The sequence below is a fragment of the Nyctibius grandis genome, chromosome 10, assembly GCF_013368605.1.
Source record: "Nyctibius grandis isolate bNycGra1 chromosome 10, bNycGra1.pri, whole genome shotgun sequence".
NCBI lineage: Eukaryota > Metazoa > Chordata > Aves > Nyctibiiformes > Nyctibiidae > Nyctibius > Nyctibius grandis.
This window is the reverse complement of record NC_090667.1, coordinates 3,972,716-3,999,096: the sequence shown is the minus strand read 5'-3', so window position 1 is coordinate 3,999,096 and position 26,381 is coordinate 3,972,716. Positions and strand designations below refer to the sequence as shown.

General features: G+C 41.0%; 1 protein-coding gene across 1 annotated transcript in view; it reads left to right on the top strand.

Moving 5' to 3' along the window:
- TRPC7 (transient receptor potential cation channel subfamily C member 7) overlaps positions 1-26,179 on the top strand; it is a 72,055-nt gene extending 45,876 nt beyond the window's left edge. Inside the window, exons 4-13 of the mRNA XM_068409253.1 lie at positions 1,709-1,873; positions 4,545-4,761; positions 10,199-10,432; positions 12,340-12,604; positions 18,908-19,103; positions 22,089-22,310; positions 23,164-23,244; positions 23,844-23,897; positions 25,216-25,291; positions 26,037-26,179. Coding sequence (XP_068265354.1) covers positions 1,709-1,873; positions 4,545-4,761; positions 10,199-10,432; positions 12,340-12,604; positions 18,908-19,103; positions 22,089-22,310; positions 23,164-23,244; positions 23,844-23,897; positions 25,216-25,291; positions 26,037-26,179 — 1,653 coding nt within the window. The remainder of the gene's footprint in view (positions 1-1,708; positions 1,874-4,544; positions 4,762-10,198; positions 10,433-12,339; positions 12,605-18,907; positions 19,104-22,088; positions 22,311-23,163; positions 23,245-23,843; positions 23,898-25,215; positions 25,292-26,036) is intronic.
- The last annotated feature ends 202 nt before the right edge of the window (positions 26,180-26,381 follow it).

The following is a 26,381-nucleotide window of genomic DNA, read 5'->3' as shown; positions in this document are numbered from 1 at the left end:
AGATTATCTTTTTTGAAAGCTTTCTTTTTTTGAAAGCAGCTTAAAAGAAAGCATATTAAAATGTTAATATTTCCAGGAAAAAACACCTAAAGACAAAAGAGATTAAAAGTACCTGTCAAATTTCTTCACTCTGATTGATTTATTCAGTGGAAGGGGTAAAATCTTATTTTCTATTGTTTTCTTTTTGAGAAATGCAGGCCCAAAAGCCTAATTCATCAGAAGAAGAACATTTTAAATAGCTGTTAAAGAAGGAAATGCACTATTCCACAGCAATCCTAGTTACTGTGCAACTGTATTCATTCTGCACTAGCAATAAACTGATCATTTAAACTCACAGTAGCGGTTTTATTATTATGCAAACATCTAGAAAAGAGTTCATTCAATTCCCGATTTGATCATTGTTTCAGAGATAGTGAAGATGTAAGCACGGTTAGACTTTTCTCTGCTTTTCAGTCCCAATAAAACTACAGGCTACAGCTGAAATCCCCCCAGCTGGCTGCAGCTGGAAGGGCTGAAGCAGGGCAACGGGGCAGCTGCCAGACATGGTCCATGTCCACCCTGCCAGGTAGGGGCGACAGCGGCCACGAAGCCCCCTAGTAGCCTCTGCTTCCCTCCTCTCTTTCTCTCTCTAACCCCTTCATCCTCCCCCTCACCTCCAGAAAGTTCTGCTTTTTGAAATAGTGCAAGGTTTTACATTTCCCTCCTAAGAACATTTATTCACCCACAAAGCTCATAAATGAAACACTCAGTTCTGCTAATGCAATCAGCTACATTAGCAACATATTTATTTTTCATCTTTCCTTTCAGTTATTTTGCCTTTTAATTGTCTGTCTTTGTGATTAAAGATAGTCACATTCTAAATTCAATCACCCTGAAGAACAATATGAAATAAAGAAGTTTAATCTTTTATTATGAATCCCTTCTGTGGGATCCAGTGGTGCTGTAATTTTACCATTAAGAAATTGCCCTTTTCAGTTGTCTGCTGCTCACCTTTTCTTTTTCCTCTGAACAATAAACTGAAGAAGAGTCTCAGTTACAGGATACAAAACATGTACTTTCTGTACCAGAGCAGCACAGCTTTTCCTTCTGCTTTTAAACTTGTCTTTTTGTCTGATCAGTAAAGAATGAGCTGTCATTTTTTGAAAAATAATCTGAAATACAGCATTTAAAGTAGCAAAATACCAAGCAGACCTCCTATAGTTTACAGGAGAAGGAGAACCGTGCAGAATGGTTCACTTTGGGTCCGTATGCAGAGAATAGAACAATGTAATAGTGCTGTGTTGAGCTACTCTTTCAATGGCCTTCGTCTTTAGCAAGTTATCAGAGGTTTTTTCAGCTTGACATCAAGGTGTCTCTCTGTGTCTTTTCTGAATCTCAATGTAGACCATCTCAGATGTAAACGCTGACCCCACAGAGGCACGTTGTCAGTGCTGACCACTGATGGATGTTGGGTTTTGGCCTAGACAGTCTGCTGTCTAACAAAACTTTTATCTAGAGAAAACAAGAAGCAGAACTGAAACACTTTCTGCCAGTACCTGGGGATTGTGGGTGCCTGGTTTGCATTTTTCTATTTGTGACACTATAAGCTATGTTGGACAACAAAGAAGTGCCCTGTCTTGTTCCACTGGCAAGTTCAGCAGGTTATTCACTGAAATCTCATCCTGTTCAGACAATGCTACTGATACTTCTATTTCTGTTTCTCTTACAGTTTGTTGCTCACCCCAACTGCCAGCAGCAATTGCTCACCATGTGGTATGAAAACCTCTCAGGCTTACGGCAGCAATCTATAGCTGTGAAGTTCTTGGCTGTCTTTGGGGTCTCCATTGGCCTGCCCTTCCTTGCCATAGCCTACTGGATTGCTCCCTGCAGCAAGGTACAAACTCATGAAGGTGCATGTTTTTTATGGTCATTTCTATCCAGGGCCTGGAATGCAGTCACATATTTTTCTGTAATGCCATTGGGAAGCAATCCATGCTGTCCTCTAAGATTGCCCCAGAGGAGAGCAAGCATGAGATGTTGCTTAATATAGACAAATGAAGATATTAGGCATGGTTTGAGGTGCATTTTTACAGGTAATAAAGGTGGGGTGATGGGGGAAGGAAACATTCAGACGGTGGGTGACAAGAAAAGAACATGAACAAGCAATGGATAGGAGATAACAACATGGGAGTGGAGTGAAGAAAGAAAAGAACCACCAAAATGGGGAATAGCTAAAGGAGAAGATCTTTGTTGCCCTTTTAATTAACTCTGATGTTTAAACTCTCATTCCTTTTATGAACCTTTTTTGCAGGTTCTTTGCTTCTTCAGGGCTCCTCTCTTCCCTTTCCTTCTTCTTTCTGATCTTGTATTTTTAGTTAGTGGAGCATTATTATGACACATGTGCCTGAAATTCTGGCAAGCCCCAGGGGACTGCTTAGCACTGCAAAGACTAGACTTAATCATACAATCTTTACTGTTTTGAGGAAAAAGATTATGAAACTTGGAAAATTGCCACGTGCCTAAATAGGGCTGTGCTATGTCTCGCAGCATCAGACGGAGCAGGAGACTTTTGCCAAGACCTAGAGGTCAAAGGACCAGAGCCAACCATTAGCTTAGGTAAAAGCCTGAGTTGTCTGTGGTATGAAATCTGTAGTGAGGTTTCCATCCTGAAAGAGTCTGCTCAAGCAAGTGGAGATAAATAGGTGTGTGGCTGAGTGATAAATAGCCTTTTCGCTACTCTTGCCACAGAAGAAAGGGGTGGCAGGGAAGAAGATCATTTCACATTCAGCAATAGCCAGCAACATCATCCATTACAAGGTAGACATCTTCAGCAGGAGGCTTATCAGAGGAACTTAAATTTGATAAAATCACCCCTGGTGCTGGTAATTTATTCAGTCTTAAAAGCATCTTCTCCTATTTCCTTTAAAAGGCAGTGAGGAGTCCTTTCCAAATTTGTCAAGCCCAAGAAATTACAGATCCATGGGTGGATATTAAGGAAAGACTATAATTTGAAAAGATTTATGTTGGTGTAATCAGACAAACCTTTTGAAAACAGTCTTCCAGAACATCTGAGATAATAAAACATGTTTAAGGCTTGGTGTCCTCCAAAATATTTCTAAGAAAAGTACTTTCTCTTAGAGTAATTGAGAATGCAACTTCGTTTTCTTAAGGTTTGTATCAACACAAAGCCCCATGGCTTTTATGAATACTGAACAGGACTCCAGAGTTTCATACAGAGAAGTGCATGTGAAAGCCAGGCTGTGTTGCAGTTGGTTTTGGTTAGGTCGTAGAAGGAATTCATGTGTTGAATTACCATGTTGATTCTGTTATGTGAGACCTCAGTCTAGCAAGGATTTATGAAGCTGTTTAATTTCCTTCACCTCTGTTGAATGTGCTGGGAGTTGGCACATCAACCAACAGCAACATTTGTGATATATTCTCAGAATTACAGAGGTTGCATTTGAATACAGCAATAGGTGGGGAGAACAATTAGATTAGAAATAAGTGGAGGATTTAAATGAAAAGCATAAAAACCAAGGGGGAAAAAACCTGAGGCAAAAAATTAAGAATAAATCAGTTTTACAGCAGAAATAAAATATGATTGAGAAAGTTATTTGGTTTTAATTTCTTGAGGTAGGTGTTTTAAAATTGAAAAAAATGGAGGTACAGAGACTTAACTTTTCATCAACTGTGATTTCATTACACTACACCTTTTGAGCATTCTCATTTTTCAATGTCCCTTTCTTTTCACCCCAGTTTAGACTGAAAAACCATACGGAACCTTCTGTCATAACATCAAATTGAAAGTTCTTTCAGGCAGGAATTGTCTTTTAATGCATGGCTTTGCGTTGATCAGAACAATGTAGTCTTGATTTTTGATTGGGACCTGTGATAGAAATAAATAACTGAATAATGAATGCATTTCTTCCCCCATGAATTTGTACCTGACCCAAAATAGTCACTATTAGGCTCAAGGGCTGAGGGTTGATGCATGAGCCTTGTATCCTCTCGTAGTGTTATTGCAGACAATTTTACACAGGCAGAGTATCTGCTGAAAGGATGGTGATGCTAACAGAAGATTTATGTGTGATGCTTTGAGCAGCCCAATTTTGTCCTGGTCAATTTTACAAGAGCTTTGTTTGGTTTTAAGTCATGGAAACAATCTTGATGTCACACAACTGGGTAATGAAATAATTTTTCCATAGTAACAATCAGCTAAGATATTTAACTTAAATCAAATCAGGCCTGACTTAAAAGACTCATGGATGCCCAGGCATGAGTCTGGGACTCATTTCTGGGCTAAGACAGTGAGAAAAATGAAGGAAATTTCTGTAATGTGGAATACTGCTTATAGGAGCTGTCCTGACCAATACTATTGTAGCAAAGAATACTAGTAATAGCAAAGAACAACTTGAACAAATCTAAACCGTGTTTAGTTCATGATCTAGTATTCATTTCTGAATCCTTTTCACCTTGCGCAAATAGTTCAAACTTTTATAGGAAAAAACTTCCAGGAGGTGGATGAGGAAAAAAACATCTTATGTCTTGTGTCTGTTTCATTGCAGTTGGGACGGACCCTTCGAAGTCCTTTCATGAAGTTTGTGGCACATGCAGTTTCTTTCACAATCTTCCTTGGACTGTTAGTTGTGAATGCTTCAGATCGGTTTGAAGGAGTAAAAAATCTCCCCAATGAGACCATCACAGATCATCCAAAACAAATATTTAGAGTCAAAACAACTCAGTTCTCATGGACAGAATTGCTGATCATGAAGTGGGTATTGGGTAAGCAAAAGTAAAATGTCTGCAAGTCCTCCAGAAATTCAACATGACTAGGAATAGCATGAGAAACAGTGACAAGGCAAAGGAAAAAAAACCCAACCCAAACCAAAGAAAGACCAAACACAAAACCCAACCCCCCCCCCCCCCCCCCCCCAAAAAAAAAACAAAATAAGGCTAAATTAGAGGTTGGTGGAAGTATTTTGATTAAAACAGGATCAAAGATGACTTTCATCTTGGTCACTGCTTTTGAAAATATTGAATGATGCTTAGCAAATTCTCACTTTCCTGATTTTCCACTTCCCATGGCGAATGCTATAGATGTTGTCTGTTTGCCTCTCTTGTTTTAATCATTGCATCTTAAAGAAGGTACTATAGTCATCGAAACTTATAGCTTCACTGTAGGACATTGCTCTGTCTAAAGTGAGCAGAAAGAGGTGTGTCCATTGGGACATGAGTGAACACCATCCTGTTTTATTACATTGCCATGAGATCCTATTATAATGCACTGAACCTCAGTTTCTTCATCTGCAAAATGGGTATATTGTTATTTACTTTTTTGTAATGAACTTTGAGATCTAGTGATGAAAACTGCTAGGTAAAGAAGAGCTGGATTTTAAGAAGTTCATAGTGTGGAATTGTTACTGGTGAGAGGACTGCACAGCATTCAAATCTTTTAAAAAAATTAAGTTATCCAACAATTACAAAGTAGGGATTCATGTGGATGAACCCTTCAAATGCAGAAGTATGTCATATGCCAGGGATTTTTAGGCAAATACAGATGTAGTGCTTTTCCTACAGGCACAATTTGTTCCTGGCAGGTCAGCTACCTTGAACTGCTAATCCAAACTAGCTCAGAAGGATTTATTGGGAAATTGAGCTTATCAGCTCTGCAGAATCTTTGTCTACCTCTTCTGCATCTATTTTTACTCTCCACCATGATTTCTGTAATTTTGATTCTTTTCTTACAGCAATAATTCCACTCTTCCATAAGTACTGAAGGCATTAAATCTCTCCTGAAAAATAGGATAGGGTTGCTCTGTCTGATGACTTCCTGGCCACCACTCCTTTGTTCCCTGTCCCTACAATAATCAGAATTCCATACAGGATATTAGGCTAGAAAATATTGAATAGATGCCAAAGCGGATAGAGTAAGTCTGTAAGATATATTTTTAAAATTATATTAAAGCAGTTGGACAAGGTGATTAGATTTTAGACTAGGTATTCTTTTCTTACAAGCAGTAGGTAACTGTCTGCCTGGTGGGTTCCTGAGGGATGAAGAAGAAATCATTTAATTTAAAGAGAAGGTTTTCAGTGTTCTGGAGAAGAAAGGTGATTCATTGTACAGACTTCTGAATATAATGAGATTTTCTAATGACTGCCTCCATCAGCACTGACAGTCTTCTCTGGCCATTTTACCTGTCTGCCTACATAAAGCTTCAAATAATGTTTCAGCAACACTGAGGTGAAAGTTTGGTGCACGTGGCCTGCAGAGAGCTGGCGTGGGGGCTTGGGCACTTCTGAGCCCCATATGTGACCCTGAACTTTAAGGGCTGTAAAAGCACTAAGGGTGGTGACTGCCCAGCCTTTTGGTGCAAAAATCTTATAGATATTACAAATATGTATTTGTAAATAGAAATATAATTAAATAAAAGTAAATGCTATAGATAACTATCACAGGTAAAGTTGCCAAGACATGCTTTTCCAAAGAGGAAAATGTAAGTAGACAGTAAGTATATGTTAAAGTATAATAAATCTAACTTGTACTAAATATACACAGCTATGTTTAATCATACTTAGCAACACCAGTTGCTGTCTTCAGACTCAACAGTGTAGGTGTGCTGCCTACATTTCAATTTGTAGTACAATCAAAAAGTATAAATTTATTTATTCTCAGCTTGCAAATCCCTTCCTTCTGTTTCTGTTCTTTCTCTTTTCTCCTTCATTCTATGGCAGCAATGATGAGTGTTGATGACACATTACTTGTTCCAACCATAGGAGACCATTTTTGAGAAATTAGTTTACAGGTCCCTGATCTTGGTTCTTTTTTGGGGAGAAAATTGGATGTCTGAGTTATCTGGCTGTCAACCATAAAATTATGATGCATGTTCAGAATAGCATTATTTGAAGATAATGTGCTACATTAGCATAGCACGGTGTGGCCGTGAGTGAGCACAACCTTTGATAGCATTCCCTGCAATTAATTTTGCTGGAGATATGAAAATCGACCCACTTGTATATATTTTGAGAGAAAACTACCAGTAGAAGAATTTCAGAGTGGAGTTATGCAAAAAGATAGCATTACCATCTCCTGCTCCCAACTATTTGTAATGCAGGTGAGTAATGGAGTAAACCGAGCGGAGGCAATGACTTTCAGCCAGGCAAGCACTTCATCCTGCTCCAAAAATCCGTATCAGAGGATTTACTTCCCATTAGCCTGCACCTCTGAAACGGCTGTAGAGCATGGTTGGATCAGCCAGGTAGTGTTAATAGCCCATTTATCATCCCCATGAACAGACAGATAGCATTTTAGGTGGGAGAATGACTTTTTGGTCTCTCTCCTCTGTTATGAATGAGCATCCAAGGGCTTTAGATGATAAACCTGTCAGCGCAGAGAAATACCACAATGCTCTGAAAGTAGAACTTGCCCCTTCATATATGGGGCATGGCAAATTCAGCTCATGCGTCTGTGGCTCATTGTATGCCTTGGCTACCTCTTCCCCTCCAGCCAGGTCTTCCCATCTCTTGCCTTCAAGTGAGGAAGGCTGGGGTGTTCCTCATGAGTAATATGGACGAAAGTGTGCACTGGAAGCAGGAAGGTTTCGTTTACAGAGACAAAATCCTCACTGCAAAAGCAGCCAAGGTAGCAGTTAAGCTCTGGGTAGATGCAATCTGAGCACAACTCTCTCGCTTAATCCAACAGCCTTTGGGGGATCCAGGCTCAAAGGTGGCTCTCCAACAACAGCTGCTTGTGATTTACGTACCAAGCCAGTGGATATAAAAATCTGACAAACTGTTCCTTTTTGTGCACAGGCGGTGAAGGGCTGCTTGCACACTTATATTTTTCTTCCAGATGGGCTGTGCCTGTAGCTTGACTCTCCTTCCCCTGCTGAAACCAGAAGCGCCCATCAAAGTGACATGTCTGATTATCGCTGCTGTGGGAGAACAGGCACAAGAGACGCGCAGAAGCTGAGGAGCAGGAGCTGCTCATATCCCACCTCTCTGTGCATCAAACTCAGGGAAACGACCTCTCCCAGAGGTCACCATCTTGAAATGCAATCACAGCCTGGCAAATCTGCTTTGCCTAGTTTGCTTCCCTTATTTCTGTTCTTACATCCCATCTTACATCCCATCCCCTGAATTTTAGCTCCTTTCTCTCTTCTCAGTATTTTTACTTAAGGAGAAGCTTTGAATTACTCTCTCACAATGCGTATACAATTACCCAGCAGTACTGACCAAATAATTACTGTCACTTTTCTACTTGTCCTGAAGAGACATTTTTTCATATGTATGGATAAAAAATGATTGCCATGAAGCTGGCAAAAAGAATGATGTAAATTATAGGCCAATAGTGTGATACTTTCACAGAGTGATTCTAATTTTAGTCAGTCTACTCAGTTTTAGACATTCCTTACTTCATTAATCTGTGACTTAGGTATATTAAGTGACCAAGATTAGAAATAAATTTGGATGGGAGAGTTAATATTTAAACCAGAAAAGACATTTCTGGGTGTCAGTGAACAAGTATTCTGGTCGACAGTGTTACCATGCATGTGATATTTCCTGAAGTGCTTTGGTATCTTTATATGCCACGCGTGCATAATGCGTAGGGCTGATCTCTCTTATCTATCACTTCTGGGATATTTTTTTTACCTAGAAATATTTCTTTAATATTTCATCCTCACTCTGGGACAGTTCCTGAGAAACCAATTCTTCCACCTTCTCCCTTAGACTATTTATTGTTAAATCTTACTCTTGGTGAATGATGGCTTGGGATGAAGTTCCTGTTTCTACTAAGCCAAGCAGCTGTGGACTTGAGGAGAAGAGCTGGGAGGCTCTTCTCCTGCCCTCCCTCTGGCTCTGCTCAGCCTCAGGAGACCTCAGGCTCTCTCCAAAGATAGATCTATATGGGGCATAACCTATATCGGGGTACAGCTCCAAGGATCTGCCTGGAGATTCCAGAGCTATGGAGGTCACAGACTTAGCGGTGCCTTGGCCATCAGTTGGTATCAATAGCTTAGCTTTCCTTTTCTCTCAAATCCTTCCCAGTGCACAAAGACTGGCAGCAGCAGTTCTTCATTCCTCCAGCCTCCAGCTAGATTCACACTGACTTGTTTCCTTCTCTACAACCCAGCCTTCGACTGCACCTCTTGGGACACCATGTGATTCCAGGAGTCTCTGAAGTAGATGAGCAAATGCATTTACATGCCACACCATGAGAGCTTCCAGCAAAGAGGATGAAGAAGAGTTCACAAAAAGGACAAGGTTGCAGGAGGCCACATGAAAATTGGCAGGCACTGCTCCTGCTTGATTAAACGTGAATTTTGCTGCTGCTATGGAAACAGGACTGGGTAGAGTGCAGGAAACATTTATCAGTGGGTTAAATATTCCAATATTTTAGCTATTCAAAAGCAAGATTTTGGCTGTGGAGACCTGCTGTGATTGAAATTTGGGCAAGTTGATGAATTTGACCTGAGCTCTTGGCTCCAGTTTGCCCACTGAATTCACCTGTCCTCCCTAGCACTCCCCAGTAGAACATGGATGTCAAAACATTTTAATTTTCTGGGTCTGGCATTTAGGTTTATCTGCAAGTCAATTGTCAGAAAGATTCTAAATTCAGGCTAAACTCAGTGTTTTCAAAGTCGTAGATTAGACTTTAATATACAGAAATTCATTATTATTTAATATATAAAACTTTATGAAAAGTACTGCAAGGGCAGAACTTCTGTCTTACCTTTAATCACACTGCATTTACTCCTGGATCAGAATTTCTGTCACAAAGATCTGTTTCCATTCTCAAAATGGACCCACCCACTATTTTAGGGAAGGAGGAAAACATCAGCAGAGCAAGAAATACCATCTTCAGTGGCACAGTTTAGCAAGGAGATTTTGGGGACAAGAGGAAATCAGCAGTAGGATTTTCTAATGACTTCAGTATTTCTGAACTGTGTTTTCTCTGACCTCACCAGAAATCTACTTTACCATTGACTCACACAGTGAAATTTCGAAATTTCTACCTCATATGCACAAAAAGACATATAAGCTTTAAGTTTTTAATAATTTTTAAGAAGAGATGACACGAACTATTCTCAAGAAATTCAGTTTAATTGAGGAGTTATTTGCTTCAGTCTTAGAAGCCACTGTTAGCCAGGAAATGGGTCTGTCTGAATATAATATGCACGTTCTGTGTTTGCTGGTTAAATGTGCTCTGGCCTCTCCGCAGGCATGATATGGTCAGAGTGCAAGGAGATCTGGGAAGAGGGTCCACGTGAATACGTGGTGCATCTCTGGAACCTGCTGGACTTTGGGATGCTGTCCATCTTCGTGGCATCATTCACCGCCAGGTTCATGGCTTTTCTCAAAGCGACTGAAGCACAACAGTACGTAGACCAGTACGTTCAAGACGATGACCTCAATAATGTCACCCTTCCCCCTGAAGTTGCTTACTTTACTTATGGTAAGATGCTTTTTGCTATCTAATGCTTCCTGTTCTTTTAGGCTAATGTGTGGCAGTGCTGAAAGCAGCTTTCTTTTTGTGACATTTATGTAGGTTTTTTCCTAATTAAACCAAATTATTCATCTCAGATCTACCCATTCCCACCTTCTTCCTAAAGAGTCAGAAAAGAACTGAGATTTGAACCTCATTCAGTCTCTGATCTTGTGCTAAGGCTACATTCAGGTCAATCATATCCTGAGAAAATAGCTTGGGCAACAAATAATCAGGAACTGGGAGTGAGCAGAATATAATTTAAATTACAGATGAATGAACCTGCTTGGTTTTCCAAATGAGAAAGGGGGGACATGTGTGAACAAGCATAGGGTCTGGAGCTGCATTTCTAACTGTTGGTGCACTCTGAACCTCTGTTACACTTGTATAAGGGAAATACAAAAATAAATTACACCCATAAGCTGCTGCTCCTCCAAGAGGAAAACCTGTATTTTGGAGAGTGTGTACCATCTATAAGGCTAACATTTGGAAATGCAAGCAGTAGTAGAGCCTTGACAACATTATTTTTGATGGCTGAAATGCTTTTTCTTTGATATTCACAAATGAATAGAGCTTTGCACCCCAGTGTGAGGACTGGATTCATTATATGCCTCTGCAAGCTTTAGATATAACCCTGAGCAAAATCCATGAGGATTTTTGCTCATGGAGAGGTTGCAGGAGCTAGAGAGCTGGGCACAAAGGAGCACCCTTTGCTCCCTAGGGTTGTAAGGTAGTTTTTCTAGCGATGTGCTTGGGCTGGAGAGGAAGATCTGGGACACGAGACTTCATCCACTGTAGACGTGCACCCTGTGGCATCAGAGATATGTACCCTGACCCAACACCAGGGTGCACAGCCACAGGCTTGCTGGCGAGTCCATGAGCTGGTCACAAAGGCTCAGCCTCTCGCTTGGTGTGTCCCCTCCAAAGGCAAGCTTCCCTCTCCCTGCCCAGGCAAGCAAGAGGCCTCTGAGATAATGCTGTGGTTTTCCTCCCTCTGCTTTGCCACTGACCCATTTAAAGTGAGTTCTTGATACAAAGGTACAAAGGGTCCGGAACAGAATGTCACAACCACATCCTGCGAATTCCTCCACCTGCTGCTTTTCCTTTGGTTCAGATTATTGCAAATAATGCCTCCGTTTACTGCTGTGTCCTTAGTGATGTCACATGTTTCAGCTCTGAGTCACAATCTTCTCATCAAGAAGCTCAGTTGATGCAAGGACACTTATAAGCTATATTAATATAAATGTTCAAATTTTCAGTAGATTAAATAAATGATACATATCTGGTATCAACAAGAAGCTTTTTAAAGTAAAAATATTAGAGTGACTAGACTGCAAGGATAGGTTTAATTTAAAGGTAACATGAAAATGATACACTTGATAGTTATGTCTGCTTTATTTGAACAAATCCTGACTTTCTTATCTGATGGTAGGGATGGAGATCTCAGTCTCCCTAATGCTTCCATTCCAAATATTGCCACAGCGCCATGTATCCAAATCTACAGCCAAAGTCTACTGTGTTGTGGTTTTAGTTCTCCATCTCAAGAGCTTCAGACGGAAAAGGCACAGCACAGTCGATGTTCAACTAGGAAACAGAAAATATCAGATTTGTTTAAAGCCATGCTATTTATTTGCTGTGTGACTTTGGTAAATCCCAGTGACTTGCTCATTTCTCGTCTTTACCATGTGAAAAGTACAACTAATTCTTCTCACCCATATGTGTACAGCATACTGAAGACTCCAGCGACAAGTTGGTCCAAAACCGTTTTTTTTAACTCCTGTCCAAAACCAAGAATCATTGTTGAAAAGGGGTCATTTATCATAACTTCCATCTGACACTTTTCTTTACTAATACCTAATGTACGTGTATTGTTTTAGCCAGGAACAAGTGGCTTCCCTCGGATCCTCAGATCATTTCAGAAGGACTGTATGCAATAGCTGTGGTACTCAGCTTCTCCCGCATTGCTTACATTCTTCCAGCCAACGAAAGCTTTGGCCCCCTGCAGATCTCTTTGGGGAGGACTGTGAAGGATATCTTCAAGTTCATGGTCATCTTCATCATGGTGTTCCTGGCCTTCATGATCGGAATGTTCAACCTTTACTCTTACTACCTTGGTGCAAAATACAACCCCGCGTTTACAACGTGAGTACCTCTTTGCAGAGCTAAATCCATTCTGGTCCATTGCTAGTGCAAGGTCTACTCAGATAGTTTCTACTCCAGCTATGTGGGGAAGTCACATCCAGATTTTGCCAAGGAAGCTTGTACCACAGCCTCCAGCCCTGACAGCCTGCTCAAGGCCTGAGCATAGGGAGATGTATAGTTCAGAAATGCTTATTTCTGGAAATCAAGATAACAGATCAGGAAAATGTTTTCTGAGATGTTCAGTTTAATGAGTCAAGAGAAGCAGTGGAGAAGAAGTTAGACCTAAGATTATTGTTCTTAAAACTACAAGTCGAAATATATGTAAAATAAGGGATGATTTAGCTTATGTGAGGTCTGGTTTAGGATACTGCCTGAGCACAGCTGTGATTACGAGGTGCACATCTGCAGAGGCAGCTGCTCGTCGTGATGCTCAAGAAAGTAAAACCAACCAGGATGCCTAGGCTGTGTTTTTTAAATCCTGACTGGGAACTTTTCAGCAGAGGCCATGTGAAAGCTGCACAAAGCATCATGCCAGGCTACCAGCCATGCATGGCAGTGGGTCTGCCTGGGTCATGCTCCCCTGCCAGCACTCACTGGGTGGCCGCACAGCCCTGGGAGCTGGCCGTGCCAGAGGCCCTGTCTCCACTTTGTCAGGGATGTCAGGAAGAGAAAGAGGTTGGCAAATGCTTCTGCAAAGAGGTTCACACTGAGGCTGCTTTTGAAAAGGGAAAGCCTACAGCCCTTTGGAGGTAGGACAAAATGCCATCTTGATTCTCTGGGACCCCGGGAACCCAAGCCCCATCCCTGTGGGAGACAGCTGAGGTCCTGAAGGAGCTTTCAGAGGAGGGACAGCCTGGTGCCCTGCTGTGTCTGAGGGATGTGTCCCATACATCCACAGGAAAGCCTCCTTCCTTGCACTGCGATGTGACACCAGCATAGCACTGCGGCAGTCAGGTTTGTGTCCCACAAAACCACCGTGACTTGCCTTAGGGACACGGTGGGGACTTTCCTTCCCACACACCTGTCTGTGAGGGAAGAAGAAAGCTTGGCATAATGTTTTACCCTTTTCTGTGATCCGACTTCCAGGCAACCACGCCACATTTGCAATGCCCGAGCCCACAGCGTTTACCAGATGTAGAGCAGACAGCAGTTGGCATTTGATGTGTCATTTCTCTCATGTGTCACATGGCGAGCTGGGGGCTTAGCTCATCTCTCCCATAGTAGGAATAACCTTTTCAGCATAATTTCTGTCCTGCGAGTGGTTGCTTCCTTCCAAATGCCCAGGAGCCATTTTTGCCACACCACCCTCTTGTGCAACACGGACCTTGTAACATAATGTTTACTTTTTCTAATTGAGCCAAATATGCCTTCTAGACCTCTGCTGTAACCTCAGAGTACATTTTAATGGAAGGATTTATGAGGTCAGATGCAATTACATTTGTCTGTGCTCTGTAGTAAGGTAGAAGAAAATTGAGTGTGTGGGATGTGACTTACTTCTTATTTGAAGAGGAGATGCCCTTGAAGCACAAGAGTTAATGAGAAGTGGAGTCGATACTGTCCTTGATTGCCTGGTGGCACAGTAACCCTCAGTTCTGGCATCCCCCGGGCACATTGCTGGAGCACGTCACTGACAAATTCCAGTCTCTGATGCAATGACTCTCTCATCAGCACTCATTACCTAAGTGGATCTTCCAGTAGTCACTATCTTGTGATGGAAATAATGAGTAAACTGACTAAAATGATGACTGCTCACAGGAGTAAAGATTGCTTAAATGCCTGAGGGATGTTTGGATTGGTGAGACTCTTGTCAAAAGGCAGTGCTCTTCCTCCTTAACTTCAGCCTGGTGACTACTTGTCCTGGAGGGACTTCATGTTGTTATGAAGTAAATTTTCCATGAGCATAAATTTTCCTTTTAAGAATTTGGAAGAGATTTAAAAGAGACTTACTTACTTCTGATTATTTAAACACACAGGAGTGTCAAATGATGATCACTGAAAATGAGCCCTTTCATCATATGAAACAAAGAGAATAGATTAACATTCATCTTGAAAATCCTTCTCAGATATCTCATTCGACAAGCTAGAAACCCTGAGGTATACAGTCTCAAACAATTTTAATAAGCTAATGACAAGGTTATATTGGCAGATGGGCAGCTGCCAGCTCTAGCAACGTTTCCTTCTCTATTTTTCATGAGCTGCCTGTGGGCTTTGCTGAAGGTGGTGGGCTCCTGCTGCCATTAACGTATTCATGAAAAGAAGGAAGATTTTGGTATTAGAGCTGAATAAGGAACTCAACTGTTCTTTCACTGAAAATTCACTGGGGAAAAAAAAAAGATAGTGCTTTCTTTGGTGTCCTCATAACTGTTCTGTGACTTCAGAGATGTCACTGAATGCATTTCCTGGTGGGCATGTTTGTGAATTCTAATGAGGATGGGGGAAATTTTACAGAAAGCAAGTTTTATACTCAGAACTGTGACTATTCTACTATGGGACCCGATTCTCAGAGATCGCTTGGCTAGTCATGACAGAAAAATCCCCATTGGATTTGTGCCCTAATTGATTGTGGCCAGTTTCAAAGAGCGTTGAATTGCTAGCTCACTGGATAGACACAGTGAGAAAGCTTAGATAAATAGCTACTCACTGAAATAACTTCAAATTACACATTTAAGAAAACCACAGCTCCCAGGATAGCACGTAGGCAGAAGAAAGAGTATACATTTGTCCAGATAACACTCAGAGGGAATTTCTTGCTTCGTTCTATTGATAACAATCAGTGGATGGTTGGTGTAACTTAGCTCTCACCTTCCCTTGCTGTTGCATTTTCGAAATCTTGTGCTCTGTTTTGCTTGTGCTGCCATCTACAGAGCAAGCACGTAGCACCCCAGTGGCCTCTGAACAGAGTTACTATGCAGTTTCTATAATTTCTTCCATTTTATTGTTCTGGATGCAAAGTAAATAAAGATGCAGTGGACTTCACACAGTTTTTTTGAAGTTCTTCAAAGCTGAAAAGTAGACCATTTCCATGACAGTTGCAACGACCCCAGCTATGTTTATCTGTTTATCGTGTGCTGTGTACAGAACACAGCTCTGGAAACAGCCTGTAATTAAGAACATGCTATGCAAACAAAATCGAAATGGAGGCAAGACTGATTGCATTCATCTTGCTTTCTGCATCACAAATCAGGCTGAACACCACAACGCCAGCTTTTCTGTCTCCCTCTCCCCAAAGGGAAATGTGACTCACTGTTCAGTGCCAGTACTACTTGGAGGCTTGGAGGCTTTTTTTCTTCTCATTTTGCATTGTCAAAATGTGATTATTTTTTTGATTATATTGACTATATTGCTTTTTTGGCAGTGTTGCATCTCAACCAATCAATTTAAGGAAATAACTCAGTTGAAAAGATGCCTTAAGCTTTCTTAAAGAGGAGGACACGACATTGACATGAAATCATAGCCTTGCCATGATATTTTTGATGAACTGCACACTGCTGTTTACAAAAGTGAGGAAAATCTGCAACTAGGTGATTGCCTACGGTCTGGTTTCTTCCTTGATGCAAAATCTCTGTTTAACTTTTACAGGACTATGTGTATTGAAACAAAAAGATCTCTCTGCTCTCTCCCCACTGCCACAGTTGGCTCTACCACAGTAGAGAGAGAGTGCACGTACCCATCTCCACAAGCAGCATCAGTCAATCTGCCACTGCCGGATCCTCCTGCTGCCAGTTTGGGCAGGACTCCTGACTTTCTCCATTCCTTCATTTTTCTGCCTTTGAGAAGGATAAAACACCTGCTGACCTTGCAGGAAGGGGGTAAATTGCTTAGCTGGCAACAATGAGGCACATCAGCATCTCGGGATCTTTGAGAACTTGGCTCCAAACATCCTCATCTTGTGTTTTAGTGAGATGCTGTCAAAAAAAGGAAATCACTCTTGTTCCCTGTGTCCTGTGCCAAATCTCATGCAATTCGTCAGTAATCAAAAAGGCAGAAAGAAGGAGCCATCCAGCCTTTTTGGAGGGTAGGGACGGACTACTACAAGGTCTCCTTAGAAATGTATCCTCCATGAGAGGAAGATCAGTGCCTGCCTGGGGGCATTGCTAAGCACTGTTTTGGGTTGCTACAGGTCAGGTCCACCTCTCACACCACCCTCCCAGTCCCACCGCCATGGGCACTTGTCCCTTACCTGACACGGGGAATAAGGACTATGGACACTGGCACTGGAGCCCAGCACCCTGTCCCTTGCCTGCCGCCTCTGCAGTGCTCAGGGCGGTCAAGGCCACTCGCAGTCCTTAATTATCTTTTCAAGGAGAACCTGGCACCACTCCAGAACAAAGGTTAATGTTTAAGCTGCAGAAAAGGAGCAGAGTTGACAACTTGTATTAAAATCTGCCGGCAGGGTGGAAAACTAAGGGAACCTTTCCAAATTAAAAAAGGAAGGTTAATAGCAGGGTGCAGCTGGGATCAGGGCTGGAGGTTATTGTTTTTATTAGTTTGATAAGTGACTTAGGTGGCGGGTTTCAAAGCCAGGGATTTTTGGTGTTATATGTGTTCTTTAACTGGAAAGTACAACATTTAATGGAATAAGGACTGGCCCGATTACCACCATAAAAGTGCAGAGTATCTGACACATCAATGCCAGCTACCCTTTGCTGCAGATGAAGTCAGGAGACAAGAGCAGAGTGTGATGGGAGAGGAAATGTCCAGCAAGTGGAAAAGTGATGGCGCTTGTTTACAGCACAGTCATAGCTCATCCCACAAGTGTATCTTTGCGTGGTGTCCCAACCTCATGCAAAACAGCAAGGGGGAGTGAACACGGTATCAGTGACTCTGAGACTCTGAGTATCACAGAGACTCAATAGAAAGCCACATTTTAAATGAAGTTGTGCAACATCTATTTGAAACACCACCCAGGGTTACCCCACACAAGTCAATGCAGTTGTACCGGCTGAGAATGATACCTAATATTTACTGCAGTCTTACTACTACTTGTAAATGGAATATGGAATACCATAAGTTATGATGGGAGATAAATACCAGTTTGCTGTGGCAGAAAGGAATTACCCAATGCATTGCACTAGCCTTTCAAAGCGTTGAAATTTATTTCTCTTGCTTTTATGCACGGTGTAATTGATACTGGAGTTGATGTAAATCTTATTGTTCCCTTAGGATATGTCACAGTTTGTGTCTATAATCTGTTTTTATGAACAGATTTAGAAGGATTAGGCTGCCACCCTAGTAACAAACATTTCATCAAAATAATTTGTAAATGGCATTGTTTTCTTAGAAGGCATTTACCTCCTGGCAGGCAGGGGGAGAGGGGAGGTAACTAACTGTTAACATACTAAGGACTGTTCAGTGAAGGCAAAATTGTTTCTAAATTTAAAATTAAGCAAACTGCTTCCAAAATTTACCAGCATTCCTCCTCCTCCTTCCTTCCTTCCTTCCCTTTCAGCTGTGGCTGCTCCCCTTTTGCCTGTTATGGCTTTGACTCCTCTGAATCAGACTCTCCCAACTCTCCTTTTGACCTGTCAGTCCAGCTGCATCCTTTCCAGCCTCAGTTGTCTTTCTCATTAGCTTATTCCCCTCTTTTTTGTTTCCTATCTTTCAACCTTTTTATTTTCCTCTAGTTCCTTTCTATTTTCAAACAATCCAATCAAAATGCCTCTCTGCAACATCTTGTACCACTCCTTAATTTCAAATTTTTGCTACAAATGCTTGAGCATCTGACTTGTTTGCAGTCACAGAGCAAGATGGGAAGAAAACCAGACTATGGGCTGACTATATTTGCACTGTGTGCTTGTTATATTAATGCCACTAATCAGAACTTTTTGGTCACTCCTCCTGGGTAAAAAGTAATGCTTCTCTTCTGCCCTGGAAATCGCATATAAGGAAGTCAAACTAGGTCTCTTCTTCCCTTTGCCAGAAAATCTCTGCCTGTCTTCTCTGTATGAGAAAAGGGTGAATGAGTAGAAGTAAAGCGTCCTACACAAAAAGTTTCAAACTACAAGTTTCCCATGAAGAAGTTCTTCATAGGGACACAAAATCCAAGTGGCAAATAATACACCTGAGGAGAACAGATGGAGCAAATAAGGGGACAATGTAACTTTACAGTATTATTCAGAAATCATATTTCTGTATCCAATCAGGAAATATGATTTGGCTCATCCCTGGGTGATGGATAATGGCTTAGAATGACTGTGCCAAGGCATCATATTTGCATTGGTGGATTGCCACATTTATTATTAGCATTTGACCTGGCTAACCTCGTGTCAACTCTATAAAATGATTGTTTGCTTTATTTTTTAGGGTAGAAGAAAGTTTTAAAACCTTATTCTGGTCAATATTTGGCTTATCTGAAGTGATATCTGTGGTGCTGAAGTATGATCATAAATTCATTGAGAATATTGGATATGTACTCTATGGAGTATATAACGTGACTATGGTGGTGGTGCTGCTTAATATGCTAATAGCCATGATCAACAACTCCTATCAGGAAATTGAGGTAAGATAAGAAATGAGATTGCAAACTCAATGTACTTAATTATCATTGGTAATGAAATGTTAAAAAAAATGAGGAATCTGTAGCTTATTCCATATGCAAGATTCGAGTGCTGCTGAAACACAGATTGTACACTATGTAAGAGTTAAGGCTGTGTCTGACCACAAATTACAACTAAATTAATAATTGACAGTGAATCATTTCTAGAGCAACTTCAACTTCCTTGTTTTTTATGACCGTCTGTAAGTAAACCAAATTTCCTTTACATGCACTTAATGAAAGTGGTTTGTGATATTTTTTACTCCCTGTGTTGGTTATGATAATTTATCCATGTGCATTACCTTAACTGCATTGTTTGCTTATGATAGAGTAATATTTCATCTGGCTTTTTGCCCTGTTCTCTACTGCTTAAACACTCAAGCCCATATAGGTCTGAAGCTCATGTATGCACCTTTAAAAATTCCATATTTTCTGAATACCAGGCATAGAACCCTTGATACAGATTTTTTTGAGGAGTGTCTAGGTCTGCAAAATGTAACTGCATGGACATTCACAAAGAGCAACTTTTAAAGGATATGAACACAACCCTCAAGGAATATGAATAGGTTTCTGCAGAGAGACGTTTGCCTGGTTTACCCAACCTTGTTCAGTAGTTTGGCTGTTAGCTGGCTGGATTTGCTAAATGCTTTGGACATAAACAAATCCCTACTAATGTAAATAAAGGCAGAAAAAAAATATTATTTGGATAATGTTAATGCTGAGTCACCTCTTTCTTCTGATTTGTTAAATGTCAAGCTTCTGTAGTTGGGTTTGCACTAATTATTTGTTCTAATCTCCCCTCAGAACCTGACACTGCAAAAGGCCAGGGCTGAAAATATTTTCTCACTGTAATGTCTGATTCATCCATGTACTGTAGTGCAAATATAACTCTATCTATCTTGTGCCTGCTGTAACTAAGTCTAAATGTCAGAGAGACCTCACATATGTTCTCTGCCCCAGAAGCTTTCCTGCATGCAGAAGGCAGAGTCATTTCCTCAAAGGTTTCTGATCACTTAAGATCAAGCATCTTCCTGAATCCTCTTCTACTGAAAGAAGATTTAGTTCTGAAGGGGTCTCAGACTCTTACTGTATTTTCTAGTTAATTGTAGTAGGTAGAGATGCTCTTGAAATTTCCGAAGAAAAATCTCTACAAATACCAGAATAGGTGGCCTATATTAACTTTCTAGCCTAAACTTTGCGATTACCATTTTCCTGGAAAAATGCTTTATCATCCTTCTTGATTGCGTGGAAATTCTCAAAACTTTGTTAAAGACTACTTGTAACTACCAGCAAGCAAAACAAGTGGGAGCTATTTGGCCCAGATCCTCCTACTTGAGAACCAGGAAAAACTAGTAAATGTCACACTAATTCATTTCAGTCCTCAGTAACAAGGGGATTAAAGACAGAGCCAGAGAATCATAGAATCATGGAATCATTTAGGTTGGAAAAGACCTTTAAGATCATTAAGTCTAACCTTTAACCCAGCACTGCCAAGTCCACCACTAAACCATGTCCCTAAGTAAGTGCCACATCTACACATCTTTTAAACACCTCCAGGGATGGTGACTCGATCCAACTGACTGCAGAGAAAGCATCTTTTTCAAATGCATTTATCTAACAACAGCAATGTCAATAATGACAGAGGATGGTAGTTACTTAGGAATTAAATTCCATTATGGTCAGTGGGGACATGCTTTACTCTTAGCTGGAGCGACAAGACCATAATCTCATGCTTTCCATTGAACATCTCTCTTCAGCTACTTCTGTTTTTCTTCTGTTTATGCCTCAAGTATTAGCCCTTCCTGCCAACTTTGCATTTATGGAAAGAAAAAATCCTTTTGCCAGCCAGAAACCAGAACTACTTCTGTCAGTAGCTTCTTAACAGCTTAACATTAAAAGCATTAAAGCAGAAAAGCATTAAACCTGTTCACAAGTGATTTCTACTGTAATTCAGCTTAAGGCTTCTGTGAGGTGTGACCCCAGACAATGAGATCAAACGGCAGAAGTGAATGCTGCTCCATTGGCGAAGATATATTGCTTTAACTGTGACAGAATTGTGTTATGCCAGTTTTTGACTGGGTTTCAGAGGTACAGGGTAATCAGAGGTTATTAATTTCAGCAGAACACAGATATACATTAGTACCGGGTTTTGGCAGACCCACGCTTCTATTGATGCTGCTGGCCTCTATATAAACCACATTGAAAACAGCTGTGGAACAGATGTGTCTCATCCTTTCTTTTGCCTGATAAATGGTCCTGATACATGGCCCTGACCATCCTCCTATATAAGTGCCGAGCAGATCCATAAAGTATGTGCTAACCTTGACCTTGTTACTTGGAAGTGATCCCGGCCCACCTTGACAGTTAATAAAGGAGATTCATGGGCTCTGAGGGATGGACTTTTTCTCCACCTTCATCAGTGGCAGGAGGTGAACAGTGAGAGAATTAAGGTGTATTGATCTAGGGATACACGATGGTGAACACAAACAGGATCCATGAGGAAATCAGCTAATGATAGAAGAAATCAGTGACCTAGCCTCTTTCTTTGGGGGATTCCTGGCCAAGGCAGTGATAACAGTTAGCTGGCAGTTAGATAGTGTTGCAGTTAATCAGAGACAGTCTTTGTTGTTGTGCACATAACTCTTTCTTCTGTGTTCCATGACTCTGTGTATGTTCTGGCACATTAATTAATCAGCATAGCACAAGCACCAGATCGTTACTGAAAGACAACCGCTTTGATATCCAAGGAAACAGGAAATAGTCTAATATTTGGAGGACTTACACTCTCTGTTTATCCATTGCTTTGTTCAAATTTTCCTTATTTTGATATTATCACAGAGAAGCCTACAAAGACTTGTTTTGTGCAGGGGTCTTGGTCTGGCAAACAGAATCTGGTTCTAGTTAAATCCTACCTGTAAGTTGTTTTCTTTTTTCTCTTCCCTTCCCAAGGAGGATGCAGATGTGGAGTGGAAGTTTGCACGTGCCAAGCTCTGGCTATCCTACTTTGACGAAGGAAGGACTTTACCTGCTCCTTTTAATCTAGTGCCAAGCCCTAAATCATTTTATTATCTCATACTGAGAATAAAAATGTGCCTCATAAAACTCTGCAAATCTAAGGCCAAAAACTGTGAAAATGATCTTGAGATGGGGATGCTGAATTCCAAACAACGGGTATGTTGTATCCTCACTTTTCAGCTTCTTTGTAGAAAGGATTCATGCCAGGGACCTTATGGACGGGGTTGCATGGTACACAGGTAGATCGAGGACAGTACAGCCTGTTACTCAGCCTCAGCATTGCATGTTATTTGTATTACATTGCAGCTAAAGGTTCCTCCAAAACTTGTGGCCTCATCATATTAGGCACTGTCTGGACACCAGGGAACTTTTATAAAAGCAGGCACTTTTATAAGGGAGTTTCCCAAGGCCAAATAAGCAAGATCAAAGACGAAGGGCAGAAGCAGAGGCACAAATAGGCTCCTAGCTTGTCTGACTCCTCATCTACCCAGCAGGCCTTTGTGCCTCTTCAAAACGTCCACCTTCCTTTAAGTGATTTCCAAATTGATTTTACTGTCATTACAACATTTACTGCCATTCCAGGTTTGGGAACAAGTTTCCTAGCAGGGATTAATAACACTTCATGAATACCTAAAGCTATAATTAACAACCTCTCTACTTATATCTACCTAGTGATGTGTAGCCACTAATAGGTAGATTCTGCCTCAGCCGCTGCCCCTTTTGTCATTTGAAACAGAAATTTGCTTTGGAAATACTTGCTACGCAGCAGCACGCTTTCCTCAGCACTAGTGAGTGTCTGCATGACAAAACAAGAGGGAGACGCAGGGGTATGCTTAGCACCCAGACCCTTCCCAACAGAATTAGTTTTGCTTTTTCCATGGGGAAATGCCAGAGAAATTAGAGAAAATGGTGTTGCCCGTGGAAATTGTTATCTGCAACACTGTGCAGAGCGTCTGGGTATGAGAAGCTGTCATTGATCTAATTATATCATTATGTTTTCTAATTTCAGAAAGATCGTTTTCACTCTAGCACTCGAAATACAGAAAATTTTTCTGTGAAGAATGCTTATAACAAGCCCACAAGATATCAGGTAATCACAGCATGAAAGCAGGAGCCAGGGAAGAGATCTGTCAGTGAACAGCTCTTACCTGCAAGGGTCACGTTTGTTTTTTTCCAGCCAATGCCATCCTGTGATGTGCCAGGCTGGGGCTTAGCACGGGCACGGGACTTGGCTGGGGCACTTCAGAGACAAACACAGCCTATCACCCGTGGAAATACACATGGTGTTAGCGTTTGTCATGTTAATTAACTCCATTCAAGGGTATTTAATTTAATACAAGAAATATAATTTACTCTTCAACCTTCCAGTCTTGCACTGATGGCATTTCATTTGTCATGACACAGCGTCACCTCTCCAGCCTTTGCATTAACATTTGCATGTGCTTTCTCTGGCAGCGACTTGTCCTACTGAGCTTAACCTGCAATGTGGTACTGTTCAAAAATACCTGTGGCTGCAGCGGTGGCACGGGGTGCCCCAGCAGGAACTAACACAACTGTCTGTCTCAGCTGGAGTGTTTGTGCCAGCAGCTGTATTATTTCTTGTGCAAATGTGTAGTAGGGTAACACAATATGCAAAAGTCCAGGATTTCCCTACTTTCCCCAAACATTACTCCATTTATGTTTTCTCAGGTGACAACCCTACCTCCCTCTGGATTCTACTACCTTGGCCATCTTCAACACACCGTACGTGCGCTGTGCCTCATCTCTGTTGCCTTAATGACTTACCTGGTTAGCCAGATGCCTCTGAAACAAGGACAGTCTTAGACATCCCATATTCCGTAACTGCATGACATATACAAATGACTGGATCCTTCTTTGATGTTCAGATGCCTTTTGCACTGCTATAATCCGTATTTGGCTGCTGAGAAAAAAGAGCAGGTGTACTGATTTCTTAATTCATATTTCACACTCTTTGCAGCATTTTTCAGTGATGGTCAAAGCAGAGACATGTGATTGCTCTGTGAGTAAGTGAGCCTGTGCTGGGACAGGCTTTTCCCTTAACAGCGTCCATCTGGTCAAAGAAAGACATTTGTGTATCTGTTCTTGGATGCTCACTGAGCTCTCCCCTGTTTGCAGAGGACGCACCTAAACCATTGTCTCTGGTAGAGCAATCCTTTTTATGTTTATCATAATTGAGATTTTTTTTTTCCCCATTGATGAGTGTCTTTTCTGTAGCGAAGATCTGACAATGATGCAGCCCTTCAGCTGTAACCCAGTGTGTAGCCCAAGACTGCCAAAGTTACTTTCCTTCTAGATAAATGTAACTTATGCATTTTTGGAACAATATCACATTGCAAGCTCGTATCCATAGCCGCCATCTACTATTTCTATATACACTGTTCCTTACTAACAATCATCTCCCATTTTATAAGTCTACATGGTCTATTTTTTCCCTGTGCATGTCCCTTAAAATCTGCCATTCCCTAAGAAACTTCTCTCATTTAAGCCAAGTTCTCCACTTCTGTTCAAACTCTTTTCTCTGTCCTTCACTAAATTTATTTTCTCTCCTAAAACCCCAATTGCAAGGCAAATAGTCTATCTGTTAACCTCAAGTCAGATGTTAAGTTCATCACCATGAGTGAATTTGCTAACATCATTAATTAACCACTTATTTCTTCCCGTAAAGTATTTTTTATTGATACATTAAACAGCAACATGCTAAAGGAAAGCTCTGGATCCCATTTCTTAGCTTGCTATTGGACCAGCTGTGTTATATTTGTCTGTGGGACATACTCTACATTCATGTGCATCCCACAAAATACCCCAAAATGCCTCGTACGTGGGCTCATTATGGAATGTCTGTCAATCAACTATTGTAGTACAAAGTTCATAATATAAAGTATAAAATAAATGGGGAATCAATAAAAAATTCTCTTTGCAGCCTCTGAAGCCAGGTTTTATCCATAGTGGAATCCAGTGTTTTAATTGCTCATAATGAGTCTAGAATTAAGGCAATGTGGATAAGCTCATGTTAAGACAAGTGTTTCTGTTCTCTTTTCAGAAAATAATGAAACGTCTGATCAAGCGGTATGTACTGAAGGCTCAGGTTGACCGAGAAAATGATGAGGTCAATGAAGGCAAGTGGATTTTTATAATTGACACAGATGAGAGCATGTAATGTTATTGCTACTGGTATTGCCAGTAAGAAGGTTGAACTTAGATAACATCCTGTGTAGAGAGAGAGCATGCTCTTGCTAGCACTAAGGTGAGCAGTGGTGACTCTGAGCCACCTTCATGCTCTTGAAATTCTGGGCCTTTAATTTTCCTTAGCAGAACACATATATCATAGGACCTGTCTTTACATAATCCTGCTCTGCCCTGTAGTTCTACTTCTGCTTGCTTTACACCACCCATGATATTGCCAACACCTAACCTTGTCTTGGGGTCTACGTAAAGCAATTTCTGACTGCACTGCCCATGCCTGTCCCAAGGACTTTTTCTGAACTGGTTGAGGATTTGTATGGCCGTGGTGTCATGTAGGATTTATATACAGATGGAAAAGAACTTCCTTCTAACACCTCTTGACTGCTACCCTCCTGCAAATGTCCTGTGTATGTGGAGATCCATATGTGGAGAGAGAACAGACTTGAGAAAAAAGATGAACTTTCCACATGTAGTTGTTATTGCTGTCAGTACCACTACTGCAAGTACAGATTATTTCTTATAACTCAAATACTAAGTGCACAAATGCAGAGACATCATATGGAGCTCCACATACATTCATGACCAAGAAAACTGCAATTAATGCTTTCTCGGTCTTAAAACCACAGCAATTAATTATTTGGTTCAATATTGCTAACAAGAACATTTTCCTCCTTTTAGGAGAACTTAAAGAGATTAAACAAGATATTTCTAGCCTCCGCTATGAACTCTTAGAGGAAAAGTCACAAGCTACTGGCGAGCTGGCAAGACTAATACAGCAGCTGAGCGACAAATTTGGGAAGAACTTAAATAAGGACATTTGATGGTGAACACAGAGAAAGTCAAACGGTTTTCTAAACATTATTCAGTCTCAACCAGCATCTTAGGAGGGCAAAAACCATGCAAAAGATGGGTGCTGCACACTCAACTTTTGTTAACTAGTAAGTATTGGTAGGAGCACTTCTCATCACTCCTGTGCTTGGTGAGTTACCAGTTAAACCTTTTATGATACAAAAGTGACTTACT